The sequence below is a fragment of the Passer montanus genome, unplaced genomic scaffold (assembly GCF_014805655.1).
Source record: "Passer montanus isolate IOZ18808 unplaced genomic scaffold, ASM1480565v1 scaffold1, whole genome shotgun sequence".
NCBI lineage: Eukaryota > Metazoa > Chordata > Aves > Passeriformes > Passeridae > Passer > Passer montanus.
The window spans coordinates 23,403,324-23,425,999 of record NW_024356504.1 but is presented as its reverse complement, the minus strand read 5'-3'; the positions used below and the strand labels follow the sequence as shown (position 1 = coordinate 23,425,999).

The following is a 22,676-nucleotide window of genomic DNA, read 5'->3' as shown; positions in this document are numbered from 1 at the left end:
GGACAGAGAACAGAGCTCAGCCTGCGATTGCACAGGGAGGTGAGAACTGGAAAACAAACACACATCAGCTGTGGCAAACACCCCCAAAGTCATTTTCTTCTTCTGCCCTGACTGCTTTTTCTGTCTCTTGCTGCCTTTGCATTACACATTTTCAATGTTCAGCTGGACAGGGTGCTGGGCCATCTTGTCTAGACAATGCTTTTTCTTGAGTTAGAGAAAAATTGAGAAAAAAACCCAGAAAATTAAAACCAAGGTAACAACTGGCATGCTTAATTTTCAGGATATTCTCCCTCGTCTTTGGTATAAATGCAGAGAAATTAGGAGGAAACATCACACATTAAATTCATTTCAACATTGACTATGGAGAGGAAAGTGATGCCACTGTCTAGAGTAAATCAGTGGAATGAGTTGGAATGAGGTCTATTATTAAAGATTATTTATTAATTCATTTATTAGTGATTTAGAATATTTTTCTATATATAGAAAAATTGAGAAGCTGTTATATATATACACACATACATATAAAGATAGATAGATAGATATAGATATAGATATAGATATAGATATAGATATAGATATAGATATAGATATATATATAGATATAGATATAGATATAGATATAGATAGATATAGATATAGATATAGATATAGACAGATATAGATATAGATATAGATATAGATTAGATATAGATATAGATATAGATATAGATTAGATATACATAAAATTACCTGATCTTGTGAATGAAATATAAAGGAGATCTATACATACAGCCTAAGGTCAGATCCCCTACAAGGAGAAATAAAACCTTAGTTCTGGCATGCCAATCACCCTGACATTATAATACTAAGAAAAGGTCATCTAGATAATTTGGTACAGTCAATCAAGACAAGCCTCCATGGGAGCTTCACCTTTAGCTGTTCTTGATTTTGGAATTTCATTCAAAATGTATTTAAGGATATTTGCTGTTTTCACATTTCACATGCAGAAATGTTCTACACAGATAGCATGGGATCATTTAGATTGGAAAGGTTCTGGGAGATCATGGAATCCAACTCAACCCAGCACCACCATCTTCACCATTAAACCATGTCCCCAAGTGTCACATCTGAGGTGGTTTTTTGAACACCTACAGGCATGGTGACTCCACCACTTCCTTGTTCCAACGCCTGACCACCTTTCCAGTGAATACATTTTCCCTAATATCCAATTCAAACATCTCTTGGTGATGACAGCAACAAGATCCTCTTGTCCTATTGCTTTCAGCTTGGGAGAAGAGACCATTCCCCACCTGGTGCAATCTCCTTTCAGGTAGTGCAGAGAGCAATAAAATCCCCCCTGAGCCTCCTTTTCTCCAGGCTAAATCCCCCAGGGCTGTTCCTCTACAGATCCCAAGGTATTCGAGTGATGGGACACCTCTTTCCAGGGAAGAGCCCAGCAGCACCACACAGCCACAACCAACCTCTCAAATGTCACTTCACAGGACTGGAGGTGCTCAGAACTGAGCTCCTGCTGATGTCACTAAAGCCTGGCTCTCACACCACAACAGGTTATTAGAGATGAAGAATTAAGATCAGTCTCAGAAATAAAGCTGTGTGCTCCAACCAGAGCAGCTTGAGCCTCATCCCTGCAGCTCAGGAATCCTGGCCTGGCTGGCAGAGCCCAGGAAATCAGCACAGGCAGGATAAGCCCCTGGGCTTTGTGGCTAATGAGCAGAGGTTCTGTAGGAAGGGAGAGAAAGGAGGAGAAATTAAGAATTGAATTAGGTTCCTGCAGGACATATAAAAGTGCTGTCTCTTTCACTTTCTTTTTAAAAAGTCAGGACAGAAGAAACAGGAGAATAAGTGTTGATCTCAGAAATGCTGAGTTTTAAGTGCTATTGCTAGGGAAAAGTTATTTTCCATGGGAAGCTACATGAGTAATGAAGGAGAAGGCAACTCCTTTTGCTGGCTATATATTTTCCCATCAGTTCCAAAACAAATCTCTGTCTAATTTTCTCAGGCTGGAATTATAGATGTGAATTAAAACTCCCACAAGATCAAGGAGGGTATCCACATAATTCAAATATATTTTCCAAGGTCACCCATCCTCAGCTACACTGCCAATACAGAACAATATATTCTGCCACTGGTTTTGGCCAGCAAACACACCCAAAAATATGGTCCTGCAGTATTTTTAGGAATCAAAATACAGGCCATGATATATTTGAAGTGATTTAAAATGAAAACAGAAATAAAGAGAGAAGATGTGAAGTGTGGCTTGCAGACAAGTTCACTCCTCTGCTCTGCCTGACTCCAATAGGAGCAGTCCAGGTGGCCAGAGCTATAATTATCCTCACATGAAAATCGCTATTTGGAGTTGAAAGGCACCTCTGAAATTTGGCAGCACTCCAGAAGCTTAGAATTTCTTAATGTTGCTTAACATTTCATAACCCCCACCCCCCCCAACACCTGTATAAGGTGCTTAAAATGTCATTACCACCTGTAATTAAAGGCAGAATCCAATTACAGCAGATAGCAAATCAGGTTGGTGCTTACCATTTGTATATATTGACCATGTTGCTTATTAAAAAATATCAGGACTAGTAAAGCACACATAGAGTAATGTAATATGCAGATTGTATGAAGCTCTAAAGAGCAATTACAAGATAAAAGGTAATGAGGAATAATAACGACAAATTAGTTTCAGTGAAGTAATGACACTTGAAGTTTAAATTTCTACGTGGAAAGTTCTGGGGAGAAAAAAAATTAACCAGCAAAGAAATCAAAGCGAGCACAAAATGATGATGAGAAGGTGAGAAGGGAATGTTCACCTACCACACTTACAGATATCCCATTTTCACATCAATGCATTCCATTGGTGTTACCAAGAGGGGCTGTGAACCTGACTGCATTTTCAGAGCTGTGAACCACAACCACACAGGTCCCCCAGACCCATCTGCCACAGCAGCTACGTCGATTGCACCCTGTTATTTTTAGAGTGGTTATACAGACCTTTCTGAATTCTGCAGTCTGCTTTGGGTCCTGTTCATGTGCTGTAATTAAATAATATGAATTAAAGATGCAATATTTTAAAAAATGTATTTATAATAAGGTCAGCTATTTCAGTTCTTCAGGCTGGATCTTCCAATGGAAAATGCCTCTCCTCCTTGGAAGAATGAGCTCAGAGTTTTGATGAATGTAAGGTCAAGTACATATTATAAAAATCTTACTGTTTATTAATTGTGATTTATTTTTAAGCATAATTCTCATTTTCAAAGACAAAGCATGAGGAAGACACTGAAAGAAAATATTTAAATTTTTTCAGGATCCCCAGGTGAAAGGGAACAGAGCATTTCAGTTGTCTACATCAAACTCCAGTCTGCTTTGGACATTGGAGCATTTGTATGGGAAAATACTGGCTGGAGTAAATACTTTTCTCCCACTTTAATCAATTCTATGATCTTAAAATTGTAGATCATAATGATTATGTAAGGGCTGTTAGGAAGTCAAGTAAATGAACACTTTTCAATATGTGATGCAGAGGGAGCCATCACAGTGTGATGGCTCAATAGATGCTGTCCTTGCATAAATTAAAATAAATAAATTAAAATATTATGCAAAGTAAAAAACGCATCTTAGACTTTTAAAAGGAAATATAATCCATTTTCTAAATCCCCAGGATATCTGCAATGAAAAATATTGCTCTCACTGGTGTTCTCTGTGGCTGGGACCAGCTTGTGGTGACCAGACCTTCAAGGGAGAATTCCATTTAATAGCAACACAAAGGCCCCAGAAACAGAGTTACCAGAAACTGTGACCCTTTCCACAGGAACTGATTTTTTTTTTTCAAATCACTTTTGCTTGTAAACAAAGAAAAAACAACCAGGCTTTTTGCTAATATGGCAAAACATGTTCTGTGGCAGAGAGGATGCAATACACTTTAGCAATTCCATTGATTTTTCAAAATTGGATTTCATAAGAAGAGTCAAATGTGCTTGTGAGAACAGCAAAAACCATGCTCACGGTTTTAAACTTTTCTCACCAAAGTACTGTTGCTATTAAAAAATAATAAATTGCATTATCCCTTAAAAAGCCCTTCTTCTTTTCAAATAGTAAGTCATTGGGCTTAATTCTACTCTTCATTATAACAATTCCATTGACTTTGGTGGACACAGTATTAACAAAATCACAGTTCCTGTCACTTTGACGAAGTTACACTATCAAGACAAAAATCAGGTCTCTTTTTCACAAATCTGCTTTTGTTTTTCCCTTTTTCTCATACTACCTGTTGACTTTTGCATTCCAAAATGTTGAATTTTCCTGTCTATCCAGCTGAGGGAGGTTTGAAACTTTCCACTGCCTGCAGCCTCCCCATTCCCTCTCATGTTTAAAGGTTCATCAACAGCTCATGGGTGTGAGGCTGTGTTCTTGTACTAAACTTTAGAAGCTGGGGCATCTTTTTCTACCAAATACATTTTTCTTCAGTAGAGAATCCTGTAAGGCAGGGAGCATTTCAAGCAGATCCCTATGTACCATTGCAGCATAAACCACACTTTAATACACAGCTGCCCTCCCACTGGGAATGTATTCTTTACACTGGGCTTAAAGATATTAAAGATATATTCTTATTTCCTTGAAGCTGACATTAAAGAAGTCTCACTAAGATATCAATGCTCCATAAAAGAGGTTCTATAAAGCTTGAAAATGAAAACTTTTCTTTTGAGACCTGTTATCTCCACTTACTATGAATTTTTTTTCTCTCAGCTTACCAATATTGGAAAGTAGATAAAGAACAAGTATGAAGATACATATTATGCAATTTAAGATTACATTGTGTTCAGTTAGTCAGCTCTTTCCTAGTTCAAACAATTTATGATTTGGTACTGAAAGAAAACTGGGGAAAATATCTTTTAAGTGTTTATTTGCAAAAACCATTTTCCTTCTCCCTGCCATCTGCATAGAGGATCATTGAGGCCCTGGCACAGGATGCCCAGAAAAACTGTGGATCTCCCAACCCTAGAAGGGTTCAGGGCCAGGTTAGATGGGACTTGGAGCATCCTGTATGAAGAAAATTATTCTATAGTGTCTTCAGGCCTGGGCCGTAAAAATTTACACAAATACATTCTTCTCAGGCTAAAGACAGAGCCAGTGTTAGCAGACACAATTTGAAAAGGTATCATGATTAAACATCAAACTCTGAGATTACTTTTCAAAATATCAATTTTTGAACCTAGGACTTGTCACCTTTTGAAAATAGCACTCTTGTTCTTTTAGAGGAATAAACACCCCCAACCACAAGAGTTTTAGTAAAAACTGCAAAATTTACAAAAGAAAAACAGTTTAGAATCAAAAGAGAAGAAAAGCACAAACTTTAACTACCACAGATGCATCTTCACTGACTCCCACATACTCTGCTCAGAGAAACATTTTTCTCAATCCCATCAAACATCTTTGTGGGCAATTCTCAGGGACTGGGGACTTCTTGCTAGTTTTGAAGCCTTTCTTCTTTTCACAGCAGTTTTACTTTAGATTTTGCTGGTGCAGATGCAATAAACAAGCATCTGAAAAGGCAAACATCAATACCAGCTTTAATCTACTGTTTTAAGTCCCAGTTCTTTCCATTTGAGACACAGACTGGCTGAGCAGGGAGAGGACTATTAGCTTTATCGTTACAAAGTCAATAGAAAACGAATTTTAAAAGGATATCAGATCTTGGTGATAAGGGACATGGAAGGTTGCATGCTCAGTGGTCCAAACAATTCCCTGCAAACCAGGTCAGGGAGATCAGTCTTTTCTGCAGATTAGTTTATTTGCTTTAATGCAAAATGAAAACAGTGAAAACAGTCCAGTGAAACTTGTAGTTAAAAAAAAATAACATTTTCCAAAGAACACAGAATTAAATTGCTAGAAAAGTTAAAAAAATTACAGATCTCATTCAAACTGACCAAAGCCAGACACCCCAGAAGCACATCTATAACTTCTTTACACCAGGCTGTTTACAGGTACCACAGGAAATTTCAACATTAAATCTTGTTAAATCCAAAAGAAAACAAAAAGCCCTGAAAAAACAACCTCCTTCTCCAAATACTCCAAATACAATGCACATACAAGGTAAATAACAAATTCACAACAGTTTATAAACTAGAATTAAAACTTGCAAACCTTTCAAAGGTCTGATTTAAATTGGCCAAAACCAAAAATTCAGAGCAAACCTTTAAGGCCTTTACATAATATTTTATGTTGTGTAAAGAGCTCACAATCCACCAGATACAGAACATTCAACCAATTGTGAACAAAACCCCAAGTGTAATAACCAGATTTAATCCAACTCAGTAACTTTAAACATGGGAAAATTACTAAAACCAACTAATTGGGCACTAGAGTGGGCATAAGGACCAAGATGACACCACGATGACCCAAACTCTTTTTGTGGCATCACTGCACTCACTCTCAGGAAGCCTCAAGAAGCTGCCAAGGGTTCTTCCCTAACATGCCATTGAGGGACAAAAACTGAGACCTGCTTTGGCATGCCAGTGAGCACCATGAATGCACAACCAGAGCCTTACACGAGGTCACCTCTCCAGGCCATCTGGAAAAGAAAAAATATTCTATATTCAACAGCACAATCCTCTTCTTTTCTACTGCTGAAGTACTTTGCTAGCAAGCCTTTTAAAAATAGAAGGATTAAATAAACCTAAAATGTCACAGTGAGTTTTCCAAAGCAAAAAATAATCTACCATATTGTTGCAGCACATGGATGCTTTCAGTGTGAAATTGAGCCAGGCCATTTCTCACAGGCACGGAGCTCTTGCAAAATGTTTTTTCCCCACGCTCTCTCAGGGCTCGTTTCTGCAATCCATACTGGATACCAGAGACCCTCAAAGCAGAAAACCAGATTCACTCCATGCCAGCAAAAGGTCACAGATCTAGAGTTTGGTACTATGGAAACAGAGTTGTTTAGGTTGGAAAAAATCCCCAAGGTCAGTGAGTGCAACTGTTAATCCAGCACTGCCAAGCCCAGCACTAAACTGTGTCCCCAGGTGCCACATCTACACAGCTTTTAGATACCCCCAAGGATGGTGACTCCACCACTTCCCTGGGAAGTGTTTGACCACCCTTTCCCACCCTTTAATCACAGAAAGTTTCCATAATATCCCATCTAAATCTCCCCTGCTGCAATTTGAGAATTCTATCTGGGAGAAGAGGCCAACCCACACCTGGCCACACCCTCCTTTCTGGGAGTTGTAGAGGGATGGTCCCCATGCTCCTCCTTTCCTCCAGACTAGACACCCCCAGCTCCTTCAGCTGCTCTGGTCCTCTGAGACCTGGGTTTGGAAGCAGGAAAAACACAGTTTTCATTTAGAAGCCAGGGAGGTCACTGATGTGCCAGAATTCTGGCAAAGAGCATATGGCTGCTGATGGTTTTTATTATCAAATGAGCTTTGGGTCACGGATAGCACGAGTTCCAGGATAATGCATTCAATGATTGTGTCTGTGATTACCAGAATAACATTATATACAAAAACAAATACAATATTTGTGCAAACATTTGGATGGAAGCAGACTCAGACTTGCTCTGTACAAGCTGTAGAGAAAATTGATCAGTTTGCTCTGATACAGAACCCTCATACCTATGGTAGCTGGAGGTCCACATCCACACCAGCAAGCTCTGGCATGGAAAATTGTTCAATCAGCTGCCTGATTCCAAGGAAGGGGCAGCTGGGCATCATGGGTCATTTACTTTTTCACTTCAGCAAAGATTTAACCCAACCCAGCACTTATGATCTGGCTCTTGATTTGCTTTTCATGGCTTAGATTGCTTATTTATCATCCCCTTTAAGAAAAGCAGGGCAGTTCCTTTCCTTCTATTTATTCAAACAAAATTCTTGCTGGTTTCAATTTCAGTCTGCTGCTCCAGCCCAAAGCCACATGTGTAGTTTTCAAACATTGCAGAAGAAAGTTTATTTGTGCTGGGATAGTTTTCTAATCAAATGGTAAATCCAACATGAACCATTTCTATCTGTCAGTAAGACTTCAATAAGTGTAGATTTGCAATATTCTTGATTTTGTGTCAACTGTCTTCATTTTACTTCTACAACTGTGCATATTATTTACAAAATGCACTGCAAAAATACCTGCAAATCCAGCCATGTATTTATGGGGGGTAGTTCAGTCTATTATTTAGCCTGTGCTCTTTGTCAGGTTTGATTGATGTAAATGATTACAGAATGAAACCACACCATCTGAAACTCTGAATTTACTGTTCCTTCCTGGAAATTCCTACTGAAAATGGGAGGAGAAGGAAGGGAAGGCAGGGGAGGTGTACCATGAGGACAAGGATTGCAAACCACAGAGGACAGATCCTTTATTCTGTCTGGAGGTCTTTGAGATTTCCACCTTCACCTCCAGATCCTTCTCTCCATTTCATCTCAACACAATTTCATGAAAACACAAGATTTTAAACTTTTTTTCCCCAACGTTTCCTGCTGTTCGTCACTATCCCAATGCAATGTTCTGCTAGGTGGCTGATGCATTTTTTTGTGTTTCCTTGCTGTCTGTACAGACTGGGTACTGGAAATGCAGTGGGATGCCCATGCCTGAGCCAGTGGATGTGAACACACAGCTCCTTAACTACTCCTCCATAAGTGCTGCACCCTGTCACACATCTGAGCCACCCTGAGCTTCAGTTTTTAATCTACTAGTAAAAGTCAAAGCACATTTTTGGCCTATAGGCCATACAGAGAAAAGAAAGAGGATGTTCTGCCCTGGATTTTGTGGTATTTTGACATTCACACTCCCTAAACATAAATTATTAATGTTTGAATATATCATAGTTTTTACAAGCACCTTCCAGGAACTGCATGATTACCTACAGATTTCTCTCCTCTCTAACTTGCTCCTCTACAGACATCAGACATCCATCCCAGGTCTCCACAACCTCTGCTTTCTCTGCACTTTTGCCCTCACTCTCACCTTTGTGATGTTTCCCAGCTCTTTTTATTGCTCCTGTCCTTCTTCCCTCCAGTCTTCAGCTGAACTCCTTGCAGCTCTTTTGCTGGGTTTTTTCAGGCTCTCCAATGTTCCCTTCTGATGTCAGCAGCTCTCTGGACTTCCAACTCCCCCTCCATGAAGCACACCTTGATCCCTGCACCCAGCAAGAGCAGGGTCTGGGTGTTTGAGTGCCCAGCTGCCAGGAGACTTTTCCAAAGCCAGTGGAATGGAGATTTCCTCTCCCCTTTTTGATTCGAACTGGCTAAAATGCAACAACCCTAGAAGGCAGAGGGGAAGATAGACAGAAACCATTATTAAAACCAAATGCCAAAAATTCCTACACCCATTATGTGTGACATTTTAAAAAAATTAAAAGGATAAAAATAAAAACCCTTATCAATATTTATCTACTGCCTATACTGAGGTCCAAAGGCTGAACTCTAATATCCATTTTTTTTTAAAGAGACATTACTTTTATTTAATTACTTAATTAATTTATGTAATTAGTTTTATTTTAATTTATTTAATTTTTATTCAATTATAAATTTATTTTAATTTATTTAATTTATGTAATTACTTTTATTTTCCATCAGATTTATAGTTGGCAAGACACTGATGTTTGTAGTTGTTGCCAAGTAGTGTTGGTGTTAAGGAAAGGACTTTCCAGGTTCTCATGCCCTGCCAGTGAGGAGTCTGGGGCTGCACAGAGAGCTGGGAGGGGACACCAACAGGACAGCTGGCCCCCCCTGACCAAAGGGATATCCCATTCCATATGGCACACTCTCAGTGCATAAACTGGGGAGAAAGCTGGGCAGGGGTCACTGCTCAGGTACTGGCTGGGCATCTCTTGGCAAGTGGTGAGAAATTGCATTGTGCATCACTTGTATATATTCTAAATATTTCATCATTATTATTACCATTACTATGTATTACTATATGTATTTTCTTCCTTTTCCCCCCCATTAATCTGGCCTTAAGTCAACTCACATTTTCTCATTCTCTCCCTTCTGATTGTCTCCCTGATCCTGCCAGGAGGGGCAGTGAGAAGTGCCTGTGTGATATTCAGTTCCTGGCTGGGGTTAGACCCTGACAAGTGTGTACAGAATGGTTTGAGAGAAATAAATACAAAATGCTGAGCTGATCCTGTAAGTCACTGGGCAAAGCACTGGGGCTGGGTAACCTTGCCCTGACCTTGGCCATAAAGATGTAAGGAAACCCTTGGGGAAGTGCAGGGGTTTAGTGCTGAGTGTTTTGGGGGAGCAGGAAGGGCTGCAGGAGCACATTCCTGGGCCCCACTCCTTCCCAGGCTCTGCGACTCTGCCTCACCCACAGAAGCCTGAAAACCTGCAGTGATAATGGAAACATTAATGCAATCCAAGCTACCTCAGTACTAGTGGAGCTAACTATTAAAATCTCATGAAAAACATAATGAAGCATTTTTATTTTTTAATTTTTATGCACTAACCACAGAAGAAGGCAATTTATCAAAACCAGTCACCACATCTGACTAATAGTTTTGTACATTACAGGAATCCACCAGTAACTGATGAAAGCTGATAAGCTGTAAACGATTTCTCTTCTTGTAAATATTGCAAAATGTCCAGCAGTGTTGGTAATACTGCTGCAATAAAATCAATTTCTTTAAAAAATGAAAGAAAAGCTAAAAGCACTTCAGAAGTGCAGGGGGGGAAAAAAAGTATTTTCATTTTTTTTCATGTTTATGTTGCTTTCCTTCTTTTTTTCCTCTGGAAAAACATGAGCCATGTGGCTCTGTTGTTACAGGCTGCAATCTGGTGGGATGGCAGTGTTTAAACAGCATTTCTCCTAATTACATACAGCCTAAATGGCAGAGCCCTAAAGGAACAGCAAGGTGCTAGGGAAGGTTATCAACTCCACTCAGGGCCTTTTGCCCCTCAAATCAGAGCTGAAATAAGGTACCATTAAGATATTAGGTGATGGAGAGCTTCTGTTTTAGCCAAGCTACAGCTCAGAGAAAACTGATGGGCAATATTGCTTTGCCAGAGCAGTGGTGATGGGGCAGGGAAGAGGAAGCCACGCAGGGATAACAACTCCACTCTGCAGGTGAGCAATGTCCCTCCCAGGGCTCCTGGTCATGCCCCTGCTATTAAGTGTTGTTCAGGAGACAAGAAGAAAATGTTCTGTTTTGTGTTACTTGTCATCATAGTGGCTTCTCCTGACCACTAAATCTACAAATAGCATAAACCAAAATATTCAGGCATGATCCCAAACAACTGCTATTATTAAGATATAATATTGGAGCCATTCTGACTCTTCTGCTACCCAAGAGCTGGTGCAAATATCTACCAAATTATAATTCTTCTTAATTAAAGATGTGAATTCTGACATCCAATGGACTTGCATTTTTCCTCTGTAGAAATAACCCCAATATGAAAGCAATGAGCAATTTTAAAAGGTGAATACCCAAAATAAAACAGAACCCAAATGAAACTTTACCTGAGAGCCATAAAACCTTTTTAAAGCAGTCATGAGTGGAAGTCAGCAGCACAGGCTGTACTTCACTTAAGCTCTACTTAAGGCCTTAATGTAGCATTTAAGTGAAACTTAGCTGGTGCATGACCTTTGTGCTGACACAGTGCACAGCTGAGTGCCACCATTAATGATTTTACCCTCACAAGAAAGCTTTACTTTAAGGACCCTTTTACTGCTGCCAAAACTTTAGAGGAAAAAAACAAACAAACAAATAAAAATACAAAAACATAGGGCTGGCTTTTCCCCTGCTTTTTAACAATCCAGGGATCCTGGTGACATGGGCCACCTCTTGTTCCCATGTCTCTCTATGCTGTGGGATGAGGCCTTGCCCTCTCAGCTGTGCTCCCATCCTGTTGCCTGGCTCAGGGATGTATTACCCCTCTTACCTGGCTCAGCAGATGTATTACCACTGTATACTTAGGTCAACAGAAGTTTTAGCCCTGGAGACCTTTTAACATGAAACCACAGCTTCAGGGAATTGATTCAGGAGCCCTGACACTCACTAATACATCTTGCAGCACTGGGTGTACAGGACAATATTTAATAGAGGTTTGCTGCTTCCCCTTCTGACAACTGCTGTTTCTCTGTTCAAGAGAAATCCACAGGGAGGCAAGGAAGACCCTAAGGAAAAGTATTAAACCACAACAACCAGGAACAACTGCAACAAAATCTCTGCTGAAGCAGAACAAGCAGCGTGTAAGTGCTGCTCTCTAAAGCTCTGTGTCCATCTCACCCTGCAGAGCAAGCTTTGGAAATCACAGCCTTGGAGAACGGGGGCCTCTGCGACATCCGAGCCTCGGAGTGCAGCAGGATCCGGGTGTTTGGCCTCGGCTTCAAAGACTCTCCCAGCCTGCACTGCCAGGTCACCAGGCTAATCGTAAGCTGCCTCCTGTTGGCTCCTAAAATATGGATGATGCAGTGAAACATCGGCATGTTTATATAGAAATGTTTTACTCTGATCTGTGCGATCCTCCCTCACTGCTTCAGCAGGTTCCGAGCCCACTGTCAATGTGTTTGCTACAAGTGAGGGGACCTCAAGAGGCTCAGACTTTCCAGGACTGGTTCCCTGGAAATGCACAGCTATGAGCTCTTGCTCATTATCTCTGTGGAGTTTTGTTTGATTCCTGTTTGGTTCAACTGCTCTGTAGTCCATTGAAGCCTGAAATCACAATATTATTTCTCATTTTGTACATCTGGAATCACTACACTTGGTTGTTTTCCTAAACACATTTAAATGTTAAGTTTTGTGTGGTTGAATATAGGGTTTCCTCATCACAATTACACAGGCTCTTATTTGAATTTTCTTAGTCACACTTCAACACCAAATCAGAGGTTTTGATGAGCATCAAACCCATCTCTTATGCAAGCACTGTAATTTTATCATAAACGACTATACACAGTCAATGCTACAACTGAGTTATTTGGTGGATCAGCGTCCTCAGATATGAAATGTTTGATTAAACTCATAAATCCACCTCAGAACAGACACTCAGCCTGACTCCCAGTCGATGCTGGCACACTCACGAGGCACAGCTGAGATTTGCTGAGCCCCCTTAGGGCTCCATGGGCTGTTACCAAGTTGGAATGTTTTGTGCAGCTGATCTGGGGGAGTAGCTGACATCACCTCCAAGGAGCCACGAGCCGGCTGCTGAGCTCCAGCAGGAAACACAAAGTTACTCGATTACATCACCCCATCTCATCCCAAGTGCAGATCACAGCACTTCCTAAATCAATAGACCACCTGCATGCCTAGCTAAGCATGGCTTCCCCTTTACTGTAGCTATAGTAACAGCATGTTTCCTTTTGAATAAAGCACCTAGGAATGCCTTATATTATTGATTAGAAATAGAAACATACACTGACCACTGGAATCTCTTTATGAGCTTTCATTTTCTGCACTCTCCCTCTGCTTTACTGTAGCATCTCAATGGCAAATGGATATCAAGGGAAGAAGAAAGCACAAAAGCAGATTTCCTGAGCTCTGAGGCTGTGGACTGCCAGATCCCACTCCTGAACATCACAGAGGCCGTGCACTTCGTGGCTGGTGATGAGCCGTTCGCAAGATGGCAAGTGAAAGTAGGAATTTTATTATGTTTCTAAGAAATGTTTTAGAAAGAGAAAATCAGTTGTCATGGCAAATTAAAATGCAAAGCACAGTTTTCTTCCTTTCAGAAATGAAAATGCTGTAGAAATACTTGCACTAATGTCACGTAGAGGAAAAAAAACACCCCACCAACCAAAACAATGAGCTAAACCCAGGTGTCTATGTAGCCAATCCAAAAGAGCAAATTACAACCACTTCTAGAGGTAATCACCTGAGATTGATGCAGTTATGCTAATCAATTGTTAATCATTAGCATTGCATTTCTGAAAACCCCAGCTCAAACTCCTGACTAGGCAGCAAGTGTCAGAGAGCTTTGGCTCCCTGGGTGCACGGGCTGGCTCCTGGGCAGGCTTGAGCTGGGATGTCACGGTCACAGTCATGGTCTGAATGGCTGCAGGAAGAGGCACATGCAGTATCTGCTTCTTCTGGGTTCTCTGCTGCAGTTTTAGCCCTTTTTTTTTTCACAAAATGGTACCTATTTTTCTAAATATCACCAGGAAACCAGTGCCTTCCTGACCCTGCATGCCTGCTGCCCTTGGACTCACTCTAGGCCTGAATGGTTATTTTCTGCAGATCAGCTGTTTTTTACAAAACTGAGATTTTTTTTTTAAGGGCTCTGAAGCTGAGAAGAATATATTGTCATTGTAGAGAGACTGCAGATGTGCTCTGAAAATTGCAGCATGCAAAATGAAACACGTAAAACTCTCCCCTGCCTGTCCTGCACCCTGCAGCTGCCTGCACCCAGCTGGGGACACGTGCAGCCATGTGGCCGGGGGGGAACAGAAAGATGTTTGGCAGGACAAGTCTTCTAGTCAGTCACTCATTTTAAAAATATAAGGATTTTGGAGTTTAGGACATTAGGGTAAAATTCTGAGGGTGCAGAGCCTGGCTGTTTGCTGCTGGGGTGGACCTTGGACATTCCTTGTGTCATACATACACCAGGGCTGAACCAGGAGGGAAGGTGCTCTGCTCAGGGCTCCAAAATTGCTCCAAAAAGGTACTGAACTCTGCCAGATGTGAGATAAAATGCTGTCTCATGGTGGAAGGATCTGAGAGGGAGACACCCTGGGTGTTCCTGGCCCAAGAGGACAGCTAAAATCCTGGTATGAGCCCAGGAAGGTTTCCTCAGTGTTCCAGGACATCGTCCTCACAGCACAGGTCTGTTACAATTCTGATTGTGTTCAAGTGCTTCTTTTTTCAGCCCTGAGGAGGTCTGTACAATTTTTCTCATTCTTTCCCCTCAAAAACAGCTACAAAAACTCTTTCCGTGCACTAAAGCTGCAGAAAACCTCTGCACCTGCAAGCTTTCTGCCCTTTCCCTCTCCTTCAAACCCTGCAGAGGAACCAGGCTGACGGCTACGCAGCAAATGCTCAATTAAATCATCTCAGTCTGCACGTGAGTCTGGAACTCCTGTGGATCTTTAGATGAACAAATTGGGAAGGCAGAGCCTAGTGCTCAGTTTCAAAGGCAGCTGGCCTTACATGGCAGCAGAGAGAACAAAATCATGGAGCTTTTCAAGATAAAAAATTACTTTCAGTTAATTCCACAGGTGTTCAAAAATTCTTGTTCCAGAAAATTCCTCTTAAGACTTATTGCAGCTCATAAGATTTATTGATGATCTGGGTTATGTATCTATGTATCTACTTTTCAAAACATAGCTAAAGGATTTTTCAGAACCAAAAGTCAACACAATTCTTTCTGGAAATGTCACTGTTCAATATTTTCAGAATCTCTCCCCCTTCCCAAATCAAATTTCAAAGGAATCAGAAAAAATTCACTACAGCTTCTCTCACTACCAGCACTAGGGGAGCAGGAGCTCTTCTCAGTGCTCTTTCATTTAATCTCCTGTTGTATTCATGTTTCAGATTTTGCCCATTGTTCCCATGACATGCTGCTGAACACAGATAAGAAAGTACATGTGGCTACACCAGAGTGTTTGGCATAATTAATTGAGATATCAAAATACAAACCCATGCTTGGGCAGCAGATGACTTGAGCTGTCCAGGCAGATGCCTGGGTAAAGAGGTGAAAGAGCTTGGCAGGCACTTATCTAATTTGGGAAGCAGCTCTCATCCTTTTCATTAAGTTGCTGTTGCTGTATTTGTCTAGAATGGAAAAAAAAATCACAAAAAATTCAGTGAGGCAAAAACTGAATTTGAGCTCTACACAGTTTTACACCTTTCAAATTATTTTTTAGAAACTTTCATGCAAAGTGTATGTAAAGTGATGCCAATAGCCAAGATCATTTCATGATGGGTGAAAAACCTGAGACAGAAGCAACAGAGTTCCTGATCATCCTTTGCATTTCTGCAGAAGCAGCTCCTTCTTTCCAAATCATACCTATGCCCAAGCAAACAAGGCCCAGCTCTAAGTTGGTTTTTGCCTCTTAAGGTCCAAACAAATTAAAGGTTTAGCTCAGCTCAGTTCTCATCAAATTGTTTGTTCCACATCACTAAGATGACTAATGAAAAAGCAATTAAAATAGCTATAAACCAGCCCAATTCTAAAAAGAAACCAAAATAGATGTTTATAATAGAATGTAGAAAAAAAAACAGATTAAAAAATAATCAAATTACAGAAGTTACGTCTCACTCACAACTCTCACTTCAGACAGAACAATTAGTGCAATTTTACAGCTTTTTGTATTTTTCCCTGTCTAGCCATTTTTTTCACCCATTATTAGTGCAGCAGTATTGAGACCACTTTGGACACTCTGGTAAAATAATGAATTTAAGTTTAAATTGCATTAAGAATAATAAATTCTTAATGGAAATCTTACTGCCAGAGTATTTCAGAGAAGAGCAGGTCTACAGGGAGGTTTTCTGTTTCAGTTTTTTCTCAAACTGCAGGAGAAATCCTTTATTTCTTTTAAAAACACTTTTACCTGTAGTACAACACACTCTGATATGTCAATAGTCTAGTCTCATATTTTCCTTAAACCAGTGAATTTTACTAGATCAATGAATTTGACTGAATTTTTGGACCAATTTGTATTAGTCCAAAGAAGTAATTTCTCTTCCAAAAGTTGAAATTGTGAATATTCATGAATGCTGCCTGTGCCTGCCCTTGTGGTTTTTGCAGACACACTCAGCTCAAAATGCAGAAACATCCCATGAGACATTGTGGGAGAATCTGCTCTATCATCTCCCATGAACTTGCAACCAATTCATGCTAATTGCTACTTTTTATGAAACTTGCCAAGTATTTTTTGCTCTCTGTACTTCTGTTTATTTTTGTTCAATTTAACTTACTATTCTTTCTGTGAGCTGGAAGAGTTTATTGATTGATCAAAAACTTTATGGCCTCAGTTTTATAAATATCCCCTGCAAAGGGACCGAGGATGTTTCAGCTTTGTGGTCTCAGGAGAGATGGAGGAGGGCTGGGGATGGGTTTTTAATAGCAAGAAAACACAGGGCTACCTGATGAATCCAAAGCAAACCCTGTCAGATTTGCTAAGCAGCAGCTTTATTTTGATTGTGAGAAGACAAAACCTGAAAAATACCTGACAAAAAGGCTTTGCTTTCCTGCTGGTTCTCATCAGTGTCTACAGCATGCCCTTCCCTAGGGTTTTGGGGTGCTCTTCAAGTTCACACCACTCAAGATGTCTCACAAAGCACTCTCAAAAGCTTCCCACTTATCCACTTTTGTCTGCTATCTTTTCATTTTTACTGTGGAAAAATTAAAAGATAAATTTACTCAACTCCTTTGTATTGTGTAAGCATTCTTATATAATAAAGGCCACGTTTAAGGCTTTCTGATTACCCATTATGAGCTGGGACAGGCGACTGCTCTACAGAAATGAGACTGTTTCTCTCTCATATTATCATCCCTTGCATCTTTTATAAGGTTAATTTCAAACAAACCTATATAATACACATTCTTTTTTTTTTTAGGCCAAGGATTTTACTCTACTGATTTGTTATTAGTAAAAAAGTGGTTCTGAGTCCCAGCCAAAAATGTTAATTGTGTTTCACAACTCCTTGAAATCCCCAATTTAATACTTGAGTACAGCTTCCATAAGGGTATCAGAAAGAAAAAAAAAAAAACCACCTTCAGGATAAAACCTAATAGCAATCAGAAAGCTGAATACCAGCTGAGCCAAAAGATCTTTCGGTTATTAATGAAGAATTTCCAGTTTGGAGCATTAAGCAATTTGTTAGCTCGCAGAGCCACTCACAAGTGGTTTAATTTATCTTGCTGGCACGCATCCAGCTCAAGGGGGCAGTGGTATGTGCTCCACAATGAGCAGACAGTCTCCATATGGAGCATTATTACTTCTAAAGATGATTTTTGTACCATTCAGGTCACTAACGATGGCTTGCAGTACAGCAACTCCCGAGTGCTGACCCTGTACGACGCGGTCTGCCAGCTCTGCCAACTCCACCCCACCGCACTTTGTAAATTAAAGGTAATTTAAAGATCATAAAGGTTTAATACAGATCGTTCATCTCTTCCTTAGCCCTCTCCCTCCCTCGGATGTGCTGTGTGGAATGACTGCTCTGGAAGGGGAAAACCTATTTCACAGATCAGCTGCACAGCCCAACACTTTGCTTTTCTCTTTCACAGCCTCGCGTCTGCGATATTTTATTTCTTTTTCATATTTACGTGGGGTATGAACACCTGATAGAGCATGCTTTATGATGGACCTTCCTCACACAAACACCTCAGGAAAGCTCATGGCTGGCAATATTTATCCTTTGCAGCTGTTAGTGGGAGTAAATAAGAGTGAGGAGCCTGCCCTGAGAGGCTTAGCTTCACTTCTGAAGTGTCTCTGCTATTTTCCCTCTCCCAGCCTGTTTGGTGAGGGTATATCATTTCTATTCCCATTTTCTGCCTTAGCAAGAGGCACACAAAGATGCATGTTATACAGTTTTTGTCATGTGAGAACACCCTTGAGAGAGCATAAACCATTCCTGCTTGCATTAAACACTGCTAAGTACAAACATAGAGTATTCTGACAGTTTCAAAACCGTAACCAAAAGTCTAGAGCCACGTTTTAAACTGCCAACATGTTAGAAACTGCCTGCAGAGCACTATAACCCACTGTTTTCCTGTGGAATTATTGGTGTAGCATCCCTTAAAAAGATCTTCTCTTCTCTTTTTTCCAGAGGCCTGCATTAAGCAAATTATCTGGTTTGCAGTGGGGCTTCAAAAAAATTTTGGAGGGTATTAGGTGGGATATTTGAATGCGCTGATCCTGCTTTCCTGCCCTGAGGCAAGTATGAATTAATAGGAGGCCACCAGTCTGCTTTTTTTATAAAATGAAGATTAATCAGGTACATCTTAACTCATTTGCCTCACTGTTCTCATTAATGCTAATGAGAAAATACAGCTTTAAAACCTGCACTGATTGCAAGCACATACCAGTTACCAAAATTTTTTTAAAGTTCACTTTTTTTCAAAGTAAGTGAGTGAACAGAAGTTATTTTATAGGCCTGTGTGGTAGTTTGACCCTGACTGGATGCCTCAAAGTGCCTCTGTCACTGCCCTCAGAGAGATAAGGGCAGGGAAACCCAGCACAGCCCAACTGAGGGCAAAACCACTTTAGTTTTAGATTTAAAGAATTGTGTTGGAATCATTTCACTTAAAGTTAAGGGGAGGGCTTTATTTGTCAAAGGCTTTATTTATTCTCATGTTTTTGAAACTCAGAAATGTATGTGGTCTCTCAATATGGTGTTCTCTAGGGATTATAGTAATTTCTGTTCTAAGATGCTTCAAGGGAATATTTGAACTAGGCTTCCAATTGCATCAGACCACAGTCTAATTATTCCCCTTCTACATTACTCTACAACACCTAAATTGCTTTCAGAAAAGGTGTTTCAATTAGGGGACATTTTATATCAGCTCATTTCACATTCTGTGTTCTTTTATGGGGCCCATTCTGTACCACACTGTGTCACATCAGAAAAAAAAAATCTTTTTTTTTTTTTTTTTTTTTTTTAATCAGAGCATCAAACCCTTGAAAACAACAATGTCATAAAATCTAATTAACATCCAGGTTTTAATGCTGGAGATCTGTCATGTGCTATCATGTTGTGGCCAATTATAAGAATGCTTTTTGTTTCTCTACCTGACCCATTACCCTAAAGTGGTATTACTGACTAATGCAGTAGACAGAAAACACAGGGCCAGTAACAGGACAGACCCCAGTCTCAGAAAAACAAAGGAAGGGAAAGGAAAAATGCCTTTGGTGGCTTGTCCATCCTACTGTCCAACTGCGGCAAGGACAGCCCCCTTGTTCCCAGAAGTATTCCATGTATTTATGGGAATCTGCATGGCCAGATAAAGTCCCACCTGCCCAACACAGGCTACAAGGCCTGACTCCTCCACAGGACCTTTGCACAGGATAGATCTTTAACTCCATCTGTTAATTATGTCCTTGTGTTCTCTTCTCAGAGAACCCAAATGCCTTCAACCCCTCTCCCGGCCCTGGTGGGAGAGGAGCAGCTCAGCCCAAAGGCTGCTGTGCCCACAGAGCATCCCCTCTCAAATGGCTTTTGGGATGTTCTGCCCCACCAAGGCACCAGGGATGTGCTCAGCTCTTCTCCCTCATGGGAGCCTGAATCCTAATGCACTTCTTTATTCTGCTTTTATAGCAGAATTTGCTATAGCAGAATTTTGATATTAGCTTTTGCAAATGTTTATGAAAAGCAGGATTACAATATTTCAAATGGAAACTCATGGGAGCCTGAATCCTAATGCACTTCTTTATTCTGCTTTTATAGCAGAATTTGCTATAGCAGAATTTGCTTTTGCAAATGTTTATGAAGAGCAAGATTCCAATATTTCAAATGGAAATAGTCTAGTCTCGGGTTTTGGGAGTCCTGTGGAGCTGACCTTTCATGGATACCTGATATTCCCCATATGAACAGTCACAGCTGGGAATAGTGACCACATACACCACATAAGTGTGCAAATGGGACAAGTCATATTCTGTTGCATCCATCATCCATCTATGACAAAGCAACACCTCATTGCCCAAGCTAAAACATTCAAAGCTACAAGGATCCCAAGCTGGGACTGGAAAACTTCCAGTTTCCTCACTGTAAGCAGAAAGCACTAACATTTAAATTGCTGCTGTTTCCTTGTTTCAAGAGACAAATGAATTTCTGCTTATATTCAGAAATTAATAATTGCCAATTTCTTATCTTTCTTGTTCCTTTTTTTTCATTGCCTTCACCTCCCACCATTTAATTTAATTTTTTTTTGGCAGGAAAATACATGCAATATCGATGGACTTTGCTATGGTGAAGGAGAGTCAAGCCCTACAAGCCCTTGTCTTCTCTGTGAACCTGGCATTTCTAAGTTCACCTGGTCTGTTAATGAAAGTAAGACAGGGGTTTCTTTTCTAGAATTTGGAAGCACTTATCTGGGAATTTATGACTCATTTTATTAAATATATCATTCCTCCATTTAGCTGACCTGAATCTATCCTGTGAGTGCACATGGACTGTTTGCAGTGGGAATAATTTGGTACATCAGAAATGCAGCCTCCACTGCATGCACTATGCACCTTGTTCTGTCTGAAACCTGATAAATCTCAGATTAATAAATGAAAAAAAAGAGCCTGAAAATTAGAATTTGACATGCCAGTGCCCCATGCAGTGCCCAAGTCTGTCAGCTAAAGGTGATGAACCCTAAATATCTCTGTCAACATCTCGCAGGTACAAATCTTTAAGGAGGCAATTTGGGGGAAATACTGTTTTTAAAACGCTAGCATGTATTTTTGGTGTCTGGAAGAATTGCTTCCTTTTGCTGAGCCAAATCCTATGAAATGCCTCATAACAGAGCTTGGCTTGGCAGGGAGTCCAGGTGGTAGGGATCAGCCACTATTACCTTCACAGAACCCAGAGGCTCATTCTGCAGCCCCTGGAGGCAGGGGTCATGGGGAAGGCTGCCTTTTGAAGCATCTCCTGGGGAATGAAGACTAAATCATAGTTTTTTCATGGCTACCTGCCCAGTGTAAACAACAACCATTGCTCACCCCACTCTTTACAGACAATCCGTGCTTCCAGCAGCATTGTCCTCACAGCCCATCTCCTCCGTTACTTGTTTGATCTGGTCAATATAAAGATTATATCACTGCTTTTATGTAAATCCACATGGTGCTTCCATAAGGAGTTTCTCTGCATTTTAGGCTTTGCAAAGCCAAACACATTACAGAAAGGTGTGTGAGTCAGAGAACCAGCCTGATTCAGTTGTTTGGGGTTTTATTACATTCCAAAAGCTGGCCAACTAAAGATCCATTTGGATGTCACTTGGATGAGTAGTTAAAATGCCTAGGGGTGTGTCAGATCTGAAAGAGAGTCTGTACACTTGAAAACTGTGTGTTTTTCCCCAGAAAAATATTTAATCCAATGAGGGACATTATCTGTGACTCACAAACCTTGCCTCATTTCTGTCACAGAATCATAGAAAGTTTTGAAGGGTTTGAAATGGACCTCAAAGATCATCTTGTCCCACCCATTGCCATGGGCAGGGACACGTTCCACCAGACCAGGCTGCCCAGAGCCCCATCCAACCTGACCTTATATTCTGCTGGCCAGAGCAGCAGCATCCCCAGGGATGAGCTGATCCTGGGTGTTACACAGACAGACTCATTACTAATACCAAGACAGCTCAATTTTCAAATTCAGGACATGGTTTAAAAAGTAAAAAACTGCATTTGTTTTGAAATTTATAAAACTAGAAGTGATTTGGGAACTCTGAAAGTGAACTCATGGTTCACTTTTAAATGATGTCAAAATTTAAAAATATTTAGAAGAAAGGGTTTGTCAGACTTTTTTCAAAAGTGTGAAAACTTCTTTAAAAGTTCTGCAGTAGTACGGAGAGTGTATATATATATTTACTGGAGGGCAAGCAGATCTCTGTAGGATTAGAAACACTCCACAGACTCCTTTCGGAACATCTGATTTTATGTTATTTTGTGCCTACCACTTCCACTTACCATCCATTCAGTTAACACCTTTGTGTTTATCCATAAATGCATGCCCTGCATCAATATTTCATTGATTACTTTGGGCACAACTTTTATGGGCTCCATGGCTTTAGTGTTTGGGAAATAAAAGGTAAATGAATAGATGGAAGCTT

The 22,676-nt window shown here is 40.4% G+C and overlaps 1 protein-coding gene across 1 annotated transcript in view; it reads left to right on the top strand.

Annotated features, from left to right (window-relative positions):
- Positions 1-22,676, top strand: part of LOC120502356 (von Willebrand factor D and EGF domain-containing protein-like) — a 164,234-nt gene that overhangs the window by 79,294 nt on the left and 62,264 nt on the right. Inside the window, exons 12-15 of the mRNA XM_039710115.1 lie at positions 12,222-12,358; positions 13,402-13,557; positions 17,890-17,994; positions 20,800-20,914. Of these exons, the coding sequence (XP_039566049.1) occupies positions 12,222-12,358; positions 13,402-13,557; positions 17,890-17,994; positions 20,800-20,914 (513 nt within the window). The remainder of the gene's footprint in view (positions 1-12,221; positions 12,359-13,401; positions 13,558-17,889; positions 17,995-20,799; positions 20,915-22,676) is intronic.